The following is a 13,113-nucleotide window of genomic DNA, read 5'->3' as shown; positions in this document are numbered from 1 at the left end:
AGGAGGCCTTCCCAGACTGAGCCCCTTCCTTCCTCTCCCCCTCGTCCCCCCATCTTACCTCCTTCCCTTCCCTACAGCACCTGTATATATGTTTATATGTTTGTACAGATTTATTACTCTATTTATTTACATATCTATTCTATTTATTTTATTTTGTTAGTATGTTTGGTTTTGTTCTCTGTCTCCCCCTTTTAGACTGTGAGCCCACTGTTGGGTAGGGACTGTCTCTATATGTTGCCACTTGTACTTCCCAAGCGCTTAGGACAGTGCTCTGCACACAGTAAGCGCTCAATAAATACGATTGATTGATTGATTGACTTTGGGCAAGTCACTCCACTTCTCTGTGCCTCAGTTCCCTCATCTGTAAAACGGAGTATTGAGATTGTGAGTCCCAGGCGGGACAAGGGACTGTGTCTGACCTGATTTGCTTGTAATAATAATAATAATGATGGCATTTATTAAGCACTTACTATGTGCAAAGCACTGTTCTAAGTGCTGGGGAGGTTACTGGGTGATCAGGTTGTCCCACAGGGGGCTCACTGTCAATCCCCATTTTCCAGATGAGGTAACTGAGGCCCAGAGAAGTGAAGTGACTTGCCCAAAGTCACCCAGCTGACACTTGGCAGAGCCGGGATTTGAACCCATGACCAATCAATCAATCAGTCATATTTATTGAGCGCTTACTGTGTGCAGAGCACTGTACTAAGCGCTTGGGAAGTCCAAGTTGGCAACATATAGAGACGGTCCCTACCCAACAGTGGGCTCACAGTCTAGAAGGGGGAGACAGAGAACAAAACCAAACATATTAACAAAATAAAATAAATGGAATAGATATGGACAAGTAAAATAAACAAATAGAGTAATCAATCAATCAATCAGTCGTATTTATTGAGCGCTTACTGTGCGCAGAGCACTGTACTAAGCACTTGGGAAGTCCAAGTTGGCAACATCTAGAGACAGTCCCTACCCAACAGTGGGCTCACAGTCTAAAAGGGGGAGACAGAGAACAAAACCAAAGATACTAATAAAATAAAATAAATAGAATAGATATGTACAAGTAAAATAAATAAATAAATAGAGTAATCAATATGTACAAACATATATGCATCTATACAGGTGCTGTGGGGAAGGGAAGGAGGTAAGACGGGGAGATGGAGGAGGGGGCTCAGTCTGGACCACTGACTCCAAAGCCCGGGCTCTTTCCACTGAGCCACGCTGCTTCTCTGTATCCATCCCAGCGCTTAGTACAGTGTCTGGCATATAGAAGGGCTTAACAAAAACTATTATTATTATTATTATTATTATTATTATTATTATTATTATTATGAAGCCCGGGAGCCTAAGGGCAGAGCTGGGCTTGAGTGGGGGCAGTGGGGTAGGGTTGGGGGGAGGAACAGGGCTGAGGCTGGGGTGGTGAGGGGAACGGGGGTCTCACCCCTGTCTCTCTGTCCCCTCCCCCTTTTAGACTGTGAGCCCACTGTTGGGTAAGGACTGTCTCTATATGTTGCCAACTTGTACTTCCCAAGCGCTTAGTACAGTGCTCTGCACACAGTAAGTGCTCAACTGCTCAAAGCGCTGGGATATATACATATACATATATATATATATGTGTGTGTGTATATATATATATGTATATATGTTTGTACATATTTATTACTCTATTTATTTTACTTGTACATATCTATTCTATTTAATTTTGTTAATATATTTGGTTTTGTTCTCTGTCTCCCCCTTCTAGACTGTGAGCCCACTGTTGGGTAGGGACCGTCTCTATATGTTGCCAACTTGGACTTCCCAAGCGCTTAGGACGGTGCTCTGCACACAGTAAGCGCTCAACTGCTCGAAGCGCTGGGATATATACATATACATATATATATATGTGTGTATGTGTGTATATATATGTATATATGTTTGTACATATTTATTACTCTATTTTACTTGTACATATCTATTCTATTTATTTAATTTTGTTAATATGTTTGGTTTTGTTCTCTGTCTCCCCCTTCTAGACTGTGAGTCTACTGTTGGGTAGGGACCGTCTCTATATGTTGCCAACTTGTACTTCCCAAGCGCTTAGTCCAGTGCTCTGCACACAGCAAGCGCTCAATAAATACGATTGATTGATTGATTGATTGATTGCCCCCTCATCCCATCTTTCTAGACTGTGAGCCCTTTGTGGACAGGGATTGTCTCTATCTGTTGAGCCCACTGTTGGGTAGGGACCGTCTCTGTGTGTTGCCAATTTGTACTTCCCAAGCGCTTAGTACAGTGCTCTGCACATAGTAAGAGCTCAATAAATACGATTGATGATCTTGCCCCACACAGGCTGCCCCCGGCCCACAGCAGGAAAGCCCTGAGGAATTCCCGCATCGTCAGCCAGAAGGACGACGTGCACGTCTGCATCATGTGTCTCCGTGCCATCATGAACTACCAGGTGGGTGAGGGAGGGGTGGGCGAAAGAGGGGCCTGAGAGGATTTGTCCGAAACCCCCCTCACCGCAACGCTGAGTCCCCTTTTAGACTGTGAGCCCACTGTTGGGTAGGGACTGTCTCTATGTGTTGCCAATTTGTACTTCCCAAGCGCTTAGTACAGTGCTCTGCACATAGTAAGCGCTCAATAAATACGATTGATTGATTGATTGATTGACCCTAGACTTGAGCCGGGCGTGGGACCTGAGTTCTGGCCAGGGAAGATGCGAAGTTAGATCACACGGTGTAAAGAGGGAAGGGAGATCAGTCTATCATTCAATCAATCAATCAATCAATCAATCAATCGTATTTATTGAGCGCTTACTGTGTGCAGAGCACTGTAGTAAGCGCTTGGGAAGGACAAGTCGGCAACACATAGAGACCCACCTCCCACCTCCCCCACATGTCTACTGTGTGACCTTGGGCAAGTCTCTTCACTTCTCTGTGCCTCAGTTCCCTCATCTGTAAAATGGGGATTAAGACTGTGAGCCCCACATGGGACAACCTCATCTCCTTGTGTTCCCCCCAGCACTTAGAACAGTGCTTTGCACATAGTAAACGCTGAACAAATACCAACATTATTATTATTATTATTTATTATTATTATTATTATTATTTATTATTATTTATATTATTAGAGTACAGTGCTCTGCACATAGTAAGCGCTCAATAAATACGATTGATTGATTGATTATTATTATAGAGACAGTCCCTACCCAACAGCGGACTCACAGTCTAGAAGGGGGAGACAGAGAACAAAACCAAACATACTAACAAAATAAAATAAAATTCGTTCATTCATTCAATCATATTGAGCGCTTACTATGTGCAGAGCACTGTACTAAGCTCTTGGGAGAGGACAATGCAACAATAAACAGACACATTCCCTGCCCGCAAAGTTTACGGTCTAGGGAGGCTTTCAGTCGAGAGGATTGTATTGAACACTTCCTGCGTGCAGAGCACTGTACTAAGCACTTGGGAAAGTACAATAGAGCAGAGTTGGTCAATATGTTCCCCTGCCTACAATCGTATTTATTGAGCGCTTACTATGTGCAGAGCACTGTACACTGTAGTACACTGTACTACAAGGAGCTTATAGACTAGAGAAGCAGTGTGGCTTAGTGGAAAGAGCCCGGGCTTGGGAGTCAGAGGTCGTGGGTTCTAATCCCGCCTCTGCCACTTGTCAGCTGTGGGAATTTGGGCAAGTTACTCTCCGTGGAAAGAGCCCGGCCTTTGGAGTCAGAGGTCATGGGTTCAAATCCCGGCTCCGCCAATTGTCAGCTGGGTGACTTTGGGCAAGCCACTTCACTTCTCTGGGCCTCAGTTCCCTCATCTGGAAAATGGGGATTAAAACTGTGAGCCCCCCATGGGACAACCTGATCACCTTGTAACCTCCCCAGCGCTTAGAACAGTGCTTGGCACATAGTAAGCGCTTAATAAATGCCATCATTATTATTCTCTGTGCCTCAGTTACCTCATCTGGAAAATGGGGACTAAGACGGTGAGCCCCACGTGGGACAACCTGATCACCTTGTATCTACCCCAGCGCTTAGAACAGTGCTTGGCACAGAGTAAGAGCTTCACAAATACAATCATTATGATTATTACTAGAGGGGGAGACAGGCATTAAAATCAATTTCAGATGGATATGTCCATAAGTGCTGGAGGGGGGGTGAATAGCAAAGTGTTTAAGGGGAACAGATCCAAGAGTAGACGAGGCTTAGGAAGGGAAATAAGTGCTTAATAATAATAATAATAATAATGATAGCTTTTATTAAGTGCTTACTATGTGCAAAGCACTGTTCTAAGCACTGGGGAGGTTACAAGGTGATCAGGTTGTCCCATGGGGGGCTCACAGCCTTAATCCCCATTTTATTCATTCATTCATTCATTCAATGGTATTTATTGAGCGCTTACTGTGTGCAGAGCACTGTACTAAGCGCTTGGGAAAGTCCAAGTTGGCAACATATAGAGTCGGTCCCCACCCAACAGCGGGCTCACAGTCTAGATGAGGTAACTGAGGCCCAGAGAAGTGAAGTGACTTGCCCAAAGTCACCCAGCTGGCAATTGGCCGAGCCGGGATTTGAACCCATGACCTCCGACTTCAAAGCCCGGGCTCTTTCCACTGGGCCACGGCTGCTGCTTAGTCAGGGAGGGTCTCTTGGAGGAGATGTGATTATAGGTTCACGGGGTCATCGTCATCATCATCAATCGTATTTATTGAGCGCTTACTATGTGCAGAGCACCATACTAAGCGCTTGGGAAGTACAAATTGGCAACATATAGAGACAGTCCCTACCCAACAGTGGGCTCACAGTCTCAAAGGGGGAGACAGAGAACAAAACCAAACATACTAACAAAATAAAATAAATAGAATAGATATGTACAAGTAAAATAAATAGAGTGATAAATATGTACAAACATATATCCATATATCCAGGTGCTGTGGGGAAGGGAAGGAGGTAAGATGGGGGGGATGGAGAGGGGGACGAAGGCCGCTGAGAGGTTGAGGAGGATTACGATGGAGTAGAGGCGGTCATTAGCGACTCTGGGCCGTGGAGGAGGTGGGAGCCAGATTGGAGGGATTCGAGGAGAAAATTAGAGGAGAGGAAGTGGAGGGAGTTCATTTGGGGAGTTTAGAAAGAAATGATAGGAGAGAGATGGGGCGATAACCGGAGGCCGTTGTGGAGCTTTTTTGGAGGCGTTGAGGGGTTTTTGGCTTTTTTTTAGGATAGGGGAGAGGAGCCTAGTTTGATGGGAGGGCGATTGTCTCTCAGGAACTGATCCTTGGTGCTTCTCCTCCCCAAAAGGCAGTGGATATTATTATATAATATATTATCTATATAAATAAATATTTATTTATTTAATTTATTTGTACCTATCTATTCTATTTATTTTATTCTGTTAGCATGTTTGGTTTTGTTCTCTGTCTCCCCCTTTTAGACTGTGAGCCCACTGTTGGGCAGGGACCGTCTCTATATGTTGCCAATTTGTACTTCCCAAGCGCTTAGTCCAGTGCTCTGCACATAGTAAGCGCTCAATAAATACGATTGATGATGATGATGATGTGGAGGAGAACAGCAAGAGGCTTGAGATTAGACCTAAGGAAAGGCTTCCCGACAGCAAGATCTGTTCAATCAGGCAATGGGTTCTCCTCTTTTCTGGAAAAGCGGGCGACTGAGGGCAGGGGCGGGTTGGGAGCCAGTGAGGGGGGTGGCTTCGTTCTGGGGTGGTCCTGCCCTGAGTTGGTGGCATTGACTAGGCAGGAGTCCTCCCCATCCCCCCCGCCCTCCCTCCTTCCCCTCCCCACAGCACCTGTCTGTATGTTTGTACAGATTTATTACTCCATTTATTTTACTTGTACATATTTACTATTCTATTTATTTTGTTAATGATGTGCATCTCCTAGACTGTGAGCCCACTGTTGGGTAGGGACCGTCTCTAGATGTTGCCAACTTGTACTTCCCAAGCGTTTAGTACAGTGCTCTGCACACAGTAAGTGCTCAGTAAATACGATTGAATGAATGAATGAATGAATATTTATTCTATTTTATTTTGTTAATATGTTTTGTTTTGTTGTCTGTCTCCCCCTTCTAGACTGTGAGCCCGCTGTTGGGTAGGGACCGTCTCTATATGATGCCAACTTGAACTTTCCAAGCGCTTAGTACAGTGCTCTGCACACAGTAAGCGCTCAATAAATACGATGGATTGATTGATTGAGCTAGCTTTATTTCTATTTGTCCTGACGACTTGACACCTGTCCACATGTTTTGTTTTGTTGCCTGTCTCCCCCTTCTAGACTGTGAGCCCGCTGTTGGGTAGGGACACGTGGCTCAGTGGAAAGAGCCTGGGCTTTGGAGTCAGAGGTCACGGGTTCAAATTCCAGCTCCGCCACTTAGCTGTGTGACTTTGGGCAAGTCACTTAACTTCTCTGTTCCTCAGTTACCTCATCTGTAAAATGGGGATGAAGACTGTGAGCCCCCTGTGAGACAACCTGATCATCTTGTAACCTCCCCGGCGCTTAGAACAGTGCTTTGCACATAGTAAATGCCATTACTATTATTGTTATATGTTGCCAACTTGTACTTTCCAAGTGCTTAGTACAGTGCTCTGCACACAGTAAGCGCTCAATAAATACGATTGAATGAATGAACGAATGAGTCTCCAGGTTCTTCCACCCTAATGACCTTACTCGTCATTCATTCATTCAGTCATATTTATTGAGCGCTTACTGTGTGCAGAGCACTGTACTAAGTGCTGGGAAAGTACAATTCAGCAATAGAGACGATCTCTGCCCACTCTGGGCTTACAGTCTAGAAGGGGGGAGACAGACAGCAAAACAAGTCAACAGGCATCAATAGCATCAAGATAAATAAATAGAATTATAGCTATAATAATAATAATAATAACGATGGCATTTGTTAAGCGCTTACTATGTGCAGAGCACTGTTCTAAGCGCTGGGGGGGGATACAAGGTGATCAAGTTGCCCCGCGTGGGGCTCACAATCAATCCCCATTTTACAGATGAGGTGACTGAGGCTCAGAGAAGTTAAGTGACTTGCCCAAGGTCACACAGCCGGCATGTAGACCCATCAAAACCAGTAAACAGGCATTAATATAAATGAATAGAATTACAGATATGTACATATGCACACAAATACCTAGTGCCCCCCTGTCCCAGACTGTAAACTGGTTGTGGTCAGGGGATGTGTCTGTTTATTGTACTCTCCCAAGCGCTTAGTACAGTTCTCCGCCCACAATAAGTGCTCAATAAATACAACTGAATGAATGAATGACCCTGTCGATTACACCTGTGCGTCTCTCTCTCTTCTGTTCCCTCCTCACCATCTCCCCCTTTCTCCTTCCCCTTTCTTTCCCTCACTTTATCTACTAATTCCTCCCTACATCTCTCCTCCGTCCCCATCTTTTCCTCTCCCCCATCCTTGCCCTCATCCCCCTCCTTGTCCCCTCTCCCTGTCACTCTCATTCATTCAGTCGTATTTATTGAGCACTTACTGTGTGCAGAGCACTGTACTAAGCGCTTGGAAAGTACAATTCGGCAACAGATAGGGACGGTCCCTACCCAACAACGGGCTCACAGTCTAGAAGGGGGAGGCAGACAACAAGACAAAACAAGGAGACAGGTGTCAATACCGTCAGAATAAATAGAATTCTAGCCATATTCATTTATTCATTCAATCGTATTTATTGAGCGCTTACTGTGTGCAGAGCACTGGACTAAGTGCTTGGGAAGGACAAGTCGGCGACAAATAGAGACGGTCCCTACCCAACAACGGGCTCACGGACAACAAAACAAAATAATAATAATAATGATGGTATTTGTTAAGCGCTTACTATGTGCAAAGCACTGTTCTAAGCGCTGGGGGGACTACAAGGTGATCAGATTGTCCCACATGGGGCTAACAGTCTTCATCCCCATTTTCCAGTTGAGGGAACTGAGGCCCAGAGATGCAAAGTGACTTGCCCAGGGTCACCCAGCTGACAAGTGGCGGAGTGGGGATTTTTTTTTTTTTGGCATTTATTAAGCACTTACTATGTGCAAAGCACTGTTCTAAGCACTGGGGTGGATACAAGGTGATCAAGGTTGTCCCACGTGGGGCTCACAGTCTTAATCCCCATTTTACAGATGAGGTAACTGAGGCTCAGAGAAGTTAAGTGACTTGCCCAGGTCACACAGCTGACAAGTGGCGGAGCCGGGATTTGAACCCATGACCTCTGACTCCAAAGCCCGGGCTCTTTCCACTGAGCCACGCCGCTCCCAAAAAAAATCTATTCTAAACCCTCCTGGGTATTTACAATCTTTTTTTTTTTTTAAAACTCTCATACCAGAGAGGGGATTAGAACCCAGACCTCCAGCCTTTCAAGGCTTTTCCTCTGAGCCACCACAGGCCTCACAAAACCTGTGGTGCCAACTTGTACTTCCCAAGCGCTTAGTACAGTGCTCTGCACACAGTAAGCGCTCAATAAATACGACTGATGATGATGATGATGATGATGTGGACAGGTGTCAAGTCGTCAGAACAAATAGAATTAAAGGTAAATGCACATCATTAATGAAATAGAGAAGTAAATATGTACACATACAATAAATGTCCCACCCCCCCGGTTCTCCCTCTTCACCTTTCCCCCGTGGCGTCTCCCCCACTGTCTCTCCCCAGTCTGGCTTCAGCCTTGTGATGAGCCACCCGGCCTGTGTCAACGAGATCACCCTCAGCCTCAACAACAGGAGCCCCAGGTGAGGTCTCTCCCCTCCTCCCCGCTCCCCGGCGTGGCTCGGTGGAAAGAGCCCGGGCTTTGGAGTCAGAGGTCATGGGTTCGAATCCCGGCTCCGCCACTTGTCGGCTGGGTGACTTCGGGCAAGTCGCTACAATCAATCAATCAATCGTATTTATGGAGCGCTTACTGTGTGCAGAGCACTGGACTAAGCGCTTGGGAAGTCCAAGTTGGCAACATATAGAGACGGTCCCTACCCAACAGTGGGCTCACAGTCTAAAAGGGGGAGACAGACAACAAAACCAAACATACTAACAAAATAAAATTCACTTCTCTGGGCCTCAGTGACCTCAGACTGAGCCCCTTCCTTCCTCTCCCCCTCGTCCCCCTCTGCATCCCCCCCATCCTACCTCCTTCCCTTCCCCACAGCACCTGGATATATGGATATATGTTTGTACATATTTATTACTCTATTTATTTATTTTACTTGTACATATCTATTCTATTTATTTTATTTTGTTAGTATGTTTGGTTTTGTTCTCTGTCTCCCCCTTTCAGACTGTGAGCCCGCTGTTGGGTAGGGACTGTCTCTATATGTTGCCAACTTGTACTTCCCAAGCGCTTAGTCCAGTGCTCTGCACACAGTAAGCGCTCAATAAATACGATTGATGATGATGATGATGATCTGGAAAATGGGGATGAAGACTGTGAGCCCCACGTGGGACAACCTGATCACCTTGTATCCCCCCCAATGCTTAGAACAGTGGTTTGCACATAGTAAGTGCTTAACAAATGCCATCATTATTATTATGAGTCCCCACCTCATCGCCCCAAGGACCCAGACCGGGTTGAGACCCTCCCCTCTCCTCCTACCCCGTTCCTGCACCCCCATTCATTCATTCAATCGTATTTATTGAGCGCTTCCTGTGTGCAGAGCACTGTACTAAGCGCTTGGGAAGTACAGTTTGGCAACATATAGAGACGGTCCCCACCCAACAACGGGCTCACAGTCTAGGAGTGGGAGACAGACAACAAAACAAAACATGTGGTCAGGTGTCAAGTCATCAGAATAAATAGAAGTAAAGCTAGATGCACATCATCATCATCATCATGACCAATCGTATTTATTGAGCGCTTCCTGTGTGCAGAGCACTGTACTAAGCGCTTGGGAAGTCCAAGTTGGCAACATACAGAGACAGTCCCTACCCAACAGTGGGCTCACAGTCTAAAAGGGGGAGACAGAGAACAAAACCAAACATACTAACAAAATAAAATAAATAGACAACTTAAATAGAATAGTAAGTATGTACAAACAGATCAACCAATCAATCAATCAATTGTATTTATTGAGTGCTTACTGTGTGCAGAGCACTGTACTAAGCGCTTGGGAAGTCCAAGTTGGCAACATCTAGAGACAGTCCCTACCCAGCAGTGGGCTCACAGTCTAAAAGGGGGAGACAGAGAACAAAACCAAACATACTAACAAAATAAAATAAATAGACAACTTAAATAGAATAGTGAGTATGTACAAACAGATACATTTCTGACATTCAGACTCATTTTCCAAAAGCACTTAAAGGAGAGCTAAGAGTGTGAAAAGGTGCCACTTTTGTTTCTAGCAAGGGAGGTAAATCATCATCATCATCATCATCCTCAATTGTATTTATTGAGCGCTTACTGTGTGCAGAGCACTGTACTAAGCGCTTGGGAAGTCCAAGTTGGCAACATCTAGAGACAGTCCCTACCCAGCAGTGGGCTCACAGTCTAAAAGGGGGAGACAGAGAACAAAACCAAACATACTAACAAAATAAAATAAATAGACAACTTAAATAGAATAGTATGTACAAACAGATACATTTCTGACATTCAGACTCATTTTCCAAAGGCATTTAAAGGAGAGCTAAGAGTGTGAAAAGGTGCCACTTTCGTTTCTAGCAAGGGAGGTAAATCATCATCATCATCATCAATCGTATTTATTGAGCGCTTACTGTGTGCAGAGCACTGTACTAAGCGCTTGGGAAGGACAAGTTGGCAACCTACAGAGACAGTCCCTACCCAACAGTGGGCTCACAGTCTAAAAGGGGGAGACAGAGAACAAAACCAAACATACTAACAAAATAAAATAGACAACTTAAATAGAATAGTAAGTATGTACAAACAGGTCAATCAATCAATCAATCAATCAGTTGTATTTATTGAGCGCTTATTGTGTGCAGAGCACTGTACTAAGCGCTTGGGAAGTCCAAGTTGGCAACATACAGAGACAGTCCCTACCCAACAGTGGGCTCACAGTCTAAAACGGGGAGACAGAGAACAAAACCAAACATACTAACAAAATAAAATAAATAGACAACTTAAATAGAATAGTAAGTATGTACAAACAGATACATTTCTGACATTCAGACTCATTTTCCAAAAGCACTTAAAGGAGAGCTAAGAGTGTGAAAAGGTGCCACTTTCGTTTCTAGCAAGGGAGGTAAATCATCATCATCATCATCATCAATCGTATTTATTGAGCGCTTACTGTGTGCAGAGCACTGTACTAAGCGCTTGGGAAGTCCAAGTTGGCAACATATAGAGACGGTCCCTACTCAGCAGTGGGCTCACAGTCTAAAAGGGGGAGACAGAGAACAAAACCAAACATACTAACAAAATAAAATAGGCAACTTAAATAGAATAGTAAGTATGTACAAACAGATCAATCAATCAATCAGTTGTATTTATTGAGCACTTACTGTGTGCAGAGCACTGTACTAAGCGCTTGGGAAGTCCAAGTTGGCAACATATAGAGACAGTCCCTACCCAGCAGTGGGCTCACAGTCTACAAGGGGGAGACAGAGAACAAAACCAAACATACTAACAAAATAAAATAGACAACTTAAATAGAATAGTAAGTATGTACAAACAGATCAATCAATCAATCAATCAATCAGTTGTATTTATTGAGCGCTTACTGTGTGCACAGCACTGTACTAAGAGCTTGGGAAGTCCAAGTTGGCAACATACAGAGACAGTCCCTACCCAACAGTGGGCTCACAGTCTAAAAGGGGGAGACAGAGAACAAAACCAAACAGACTAACAAAATAAAATAAATAAAATAAATAAAAGGAGTATGTCATCCAGTGTAATTAATGAGTCATGATGAGCTGACACAAACACGGCCGCTTGACTACTTTTTCGTTTATGTTGCCATCAATCGTATTTATTGAGCGCTTACTATGCGCAGAGCACTGTGCTAAGCGCTTGGGATGCCGATCAACTTCTCGGACACATCTCCTCCATCCCTCCCCAGGACGAAGGCTTTGGTGCTGGAGCTGCTGGCCGCGGTCTGCCTGGTGCGAGGCGGGCACGAAATCATCCTGGCCGCCTTCGACCACTTCAAAGAGGTCCGTGGGCCAGCCGGGGAGGGAAGCGGGGTGCCGGCTGACCGCGGGCGAAGCCCAGACCCCAATTAGGGGCCTGCTGAAATAAGTGCCGGAGGCCCGATGGGAGAAGCAGCTCTATTTTCGTGGAGAAAGCTGGGCCTGGGAGTTAGAATAATAATAATAATAATAATAATAGCATTTATTAAGCGCTTACTATGTGCAAGGCACTGTTCTAAGCGCTGAGGAGGTTATGAGGTGATGAGATTGTCCCACGGGGGGCTCACAATCTTAATCGCCATTTTACGGATGAGAGAACTGAGGCCCAGAGAAGTGAAGTTAGTGGGCGGCGTGGCTCAGTGGGTAGAGCAGAGGTTTGGGAGTCAAAAGGACCTGAGTTCTAATCCCGGCCTCACCACATGTCTGTTGTGTATATATCTAAGCGCTTAGTACAGTGCTCTGCACATAGTAAGCGCTCAATAAATACGATTGATGATGATGATGAAGTGACTTGCCTAAAATCCCAGGCCTGGCGTGGTTCAGTGAAAAGAGCCCGGGTTTTGGAGTCAGATGTCATGGGTTCAAATCCACTTGTCAGGTGGGTGACTTTGGGCAAGTCACTTCACTTCTCTGTGCCTCAGTTACCTCCTCTGTAAAACGGGGATTAAGACTGGGAGCCCCCTCGTGGGACAACCTGATCACCTTGTAGCCTCCCCAGTGCTTAGAACAGTGCTTTGCACATAGTAAGCGCTTAATAAATGCCATTATTATTATTATTATAAGGCACGGAGGCTTTTCAGGAGGCTCTGAAGGAGGGGAGGGAGGTTTGGCGGAGCTCGGTGTGGGCGAAGAAAGGGTGAGAGGGAATTTTGTAGGAGAGTCTGTCGGAGGCCAAGGGCAGGAGGAACTATTCTGGGAGGAATGGCAAGTGCGAACTGGGTGGGGTGGGAGAGTTGGGTGTTGGACTCAGGTCCTAGGCGTCTCTCAGGGGCATGACCCTCTGGGGCCTCAGTTTCCCTCATGCCACAGAGTCCCAGTGGTTTTTAGAG

At 45.3% G+C, this 13,113-nt stretch overlaps 1 protein-coding gene across 1 annotated transcript in view; it reads left to right on the top strand.

The window, feature by feature from the left end:
- The window catches only part of FMNL1 (formin like 1), a 130,588-nt gene that overhangs the window by 72,387 nt on the left and 45,088 nt on the right, over positions 1 to 13,113 (top strand). Inside the window, 3 exon segments of the mRNA XM_038754724.1 lie at positions 2,326 to 2,434; positions 8,648 to 8,724; positions 11,995 to 12,088. Coding sequence (XP_038610652.1) covers positions 2,326 to 2,434; positions 8,648 to 8,724; positions 11,995 to 12,088 — 280 coding nt within the window.

Source organism: Tachyglossus aculeatus, chromosome 11 (genome assembly GCF_015852505.1).
Source record: "Tachyglossus aculeatus isolate mTacAcu1 chromosome 11, mTacAcu1.pri, whole genome shotgun sequence".
Taxonomy (NCBI): Eukaryota; Metazoa; Chordata; class Mammalia; order Monotremata; family Tachyglossidae; genus Tachyglossus; species Tachyglossus aculeatus.
The sequence above is the reverse complement of the archived record's forward strand: the minus strand, read 5'-3'. Positions and strand labels throughout refer to the sequence as shown.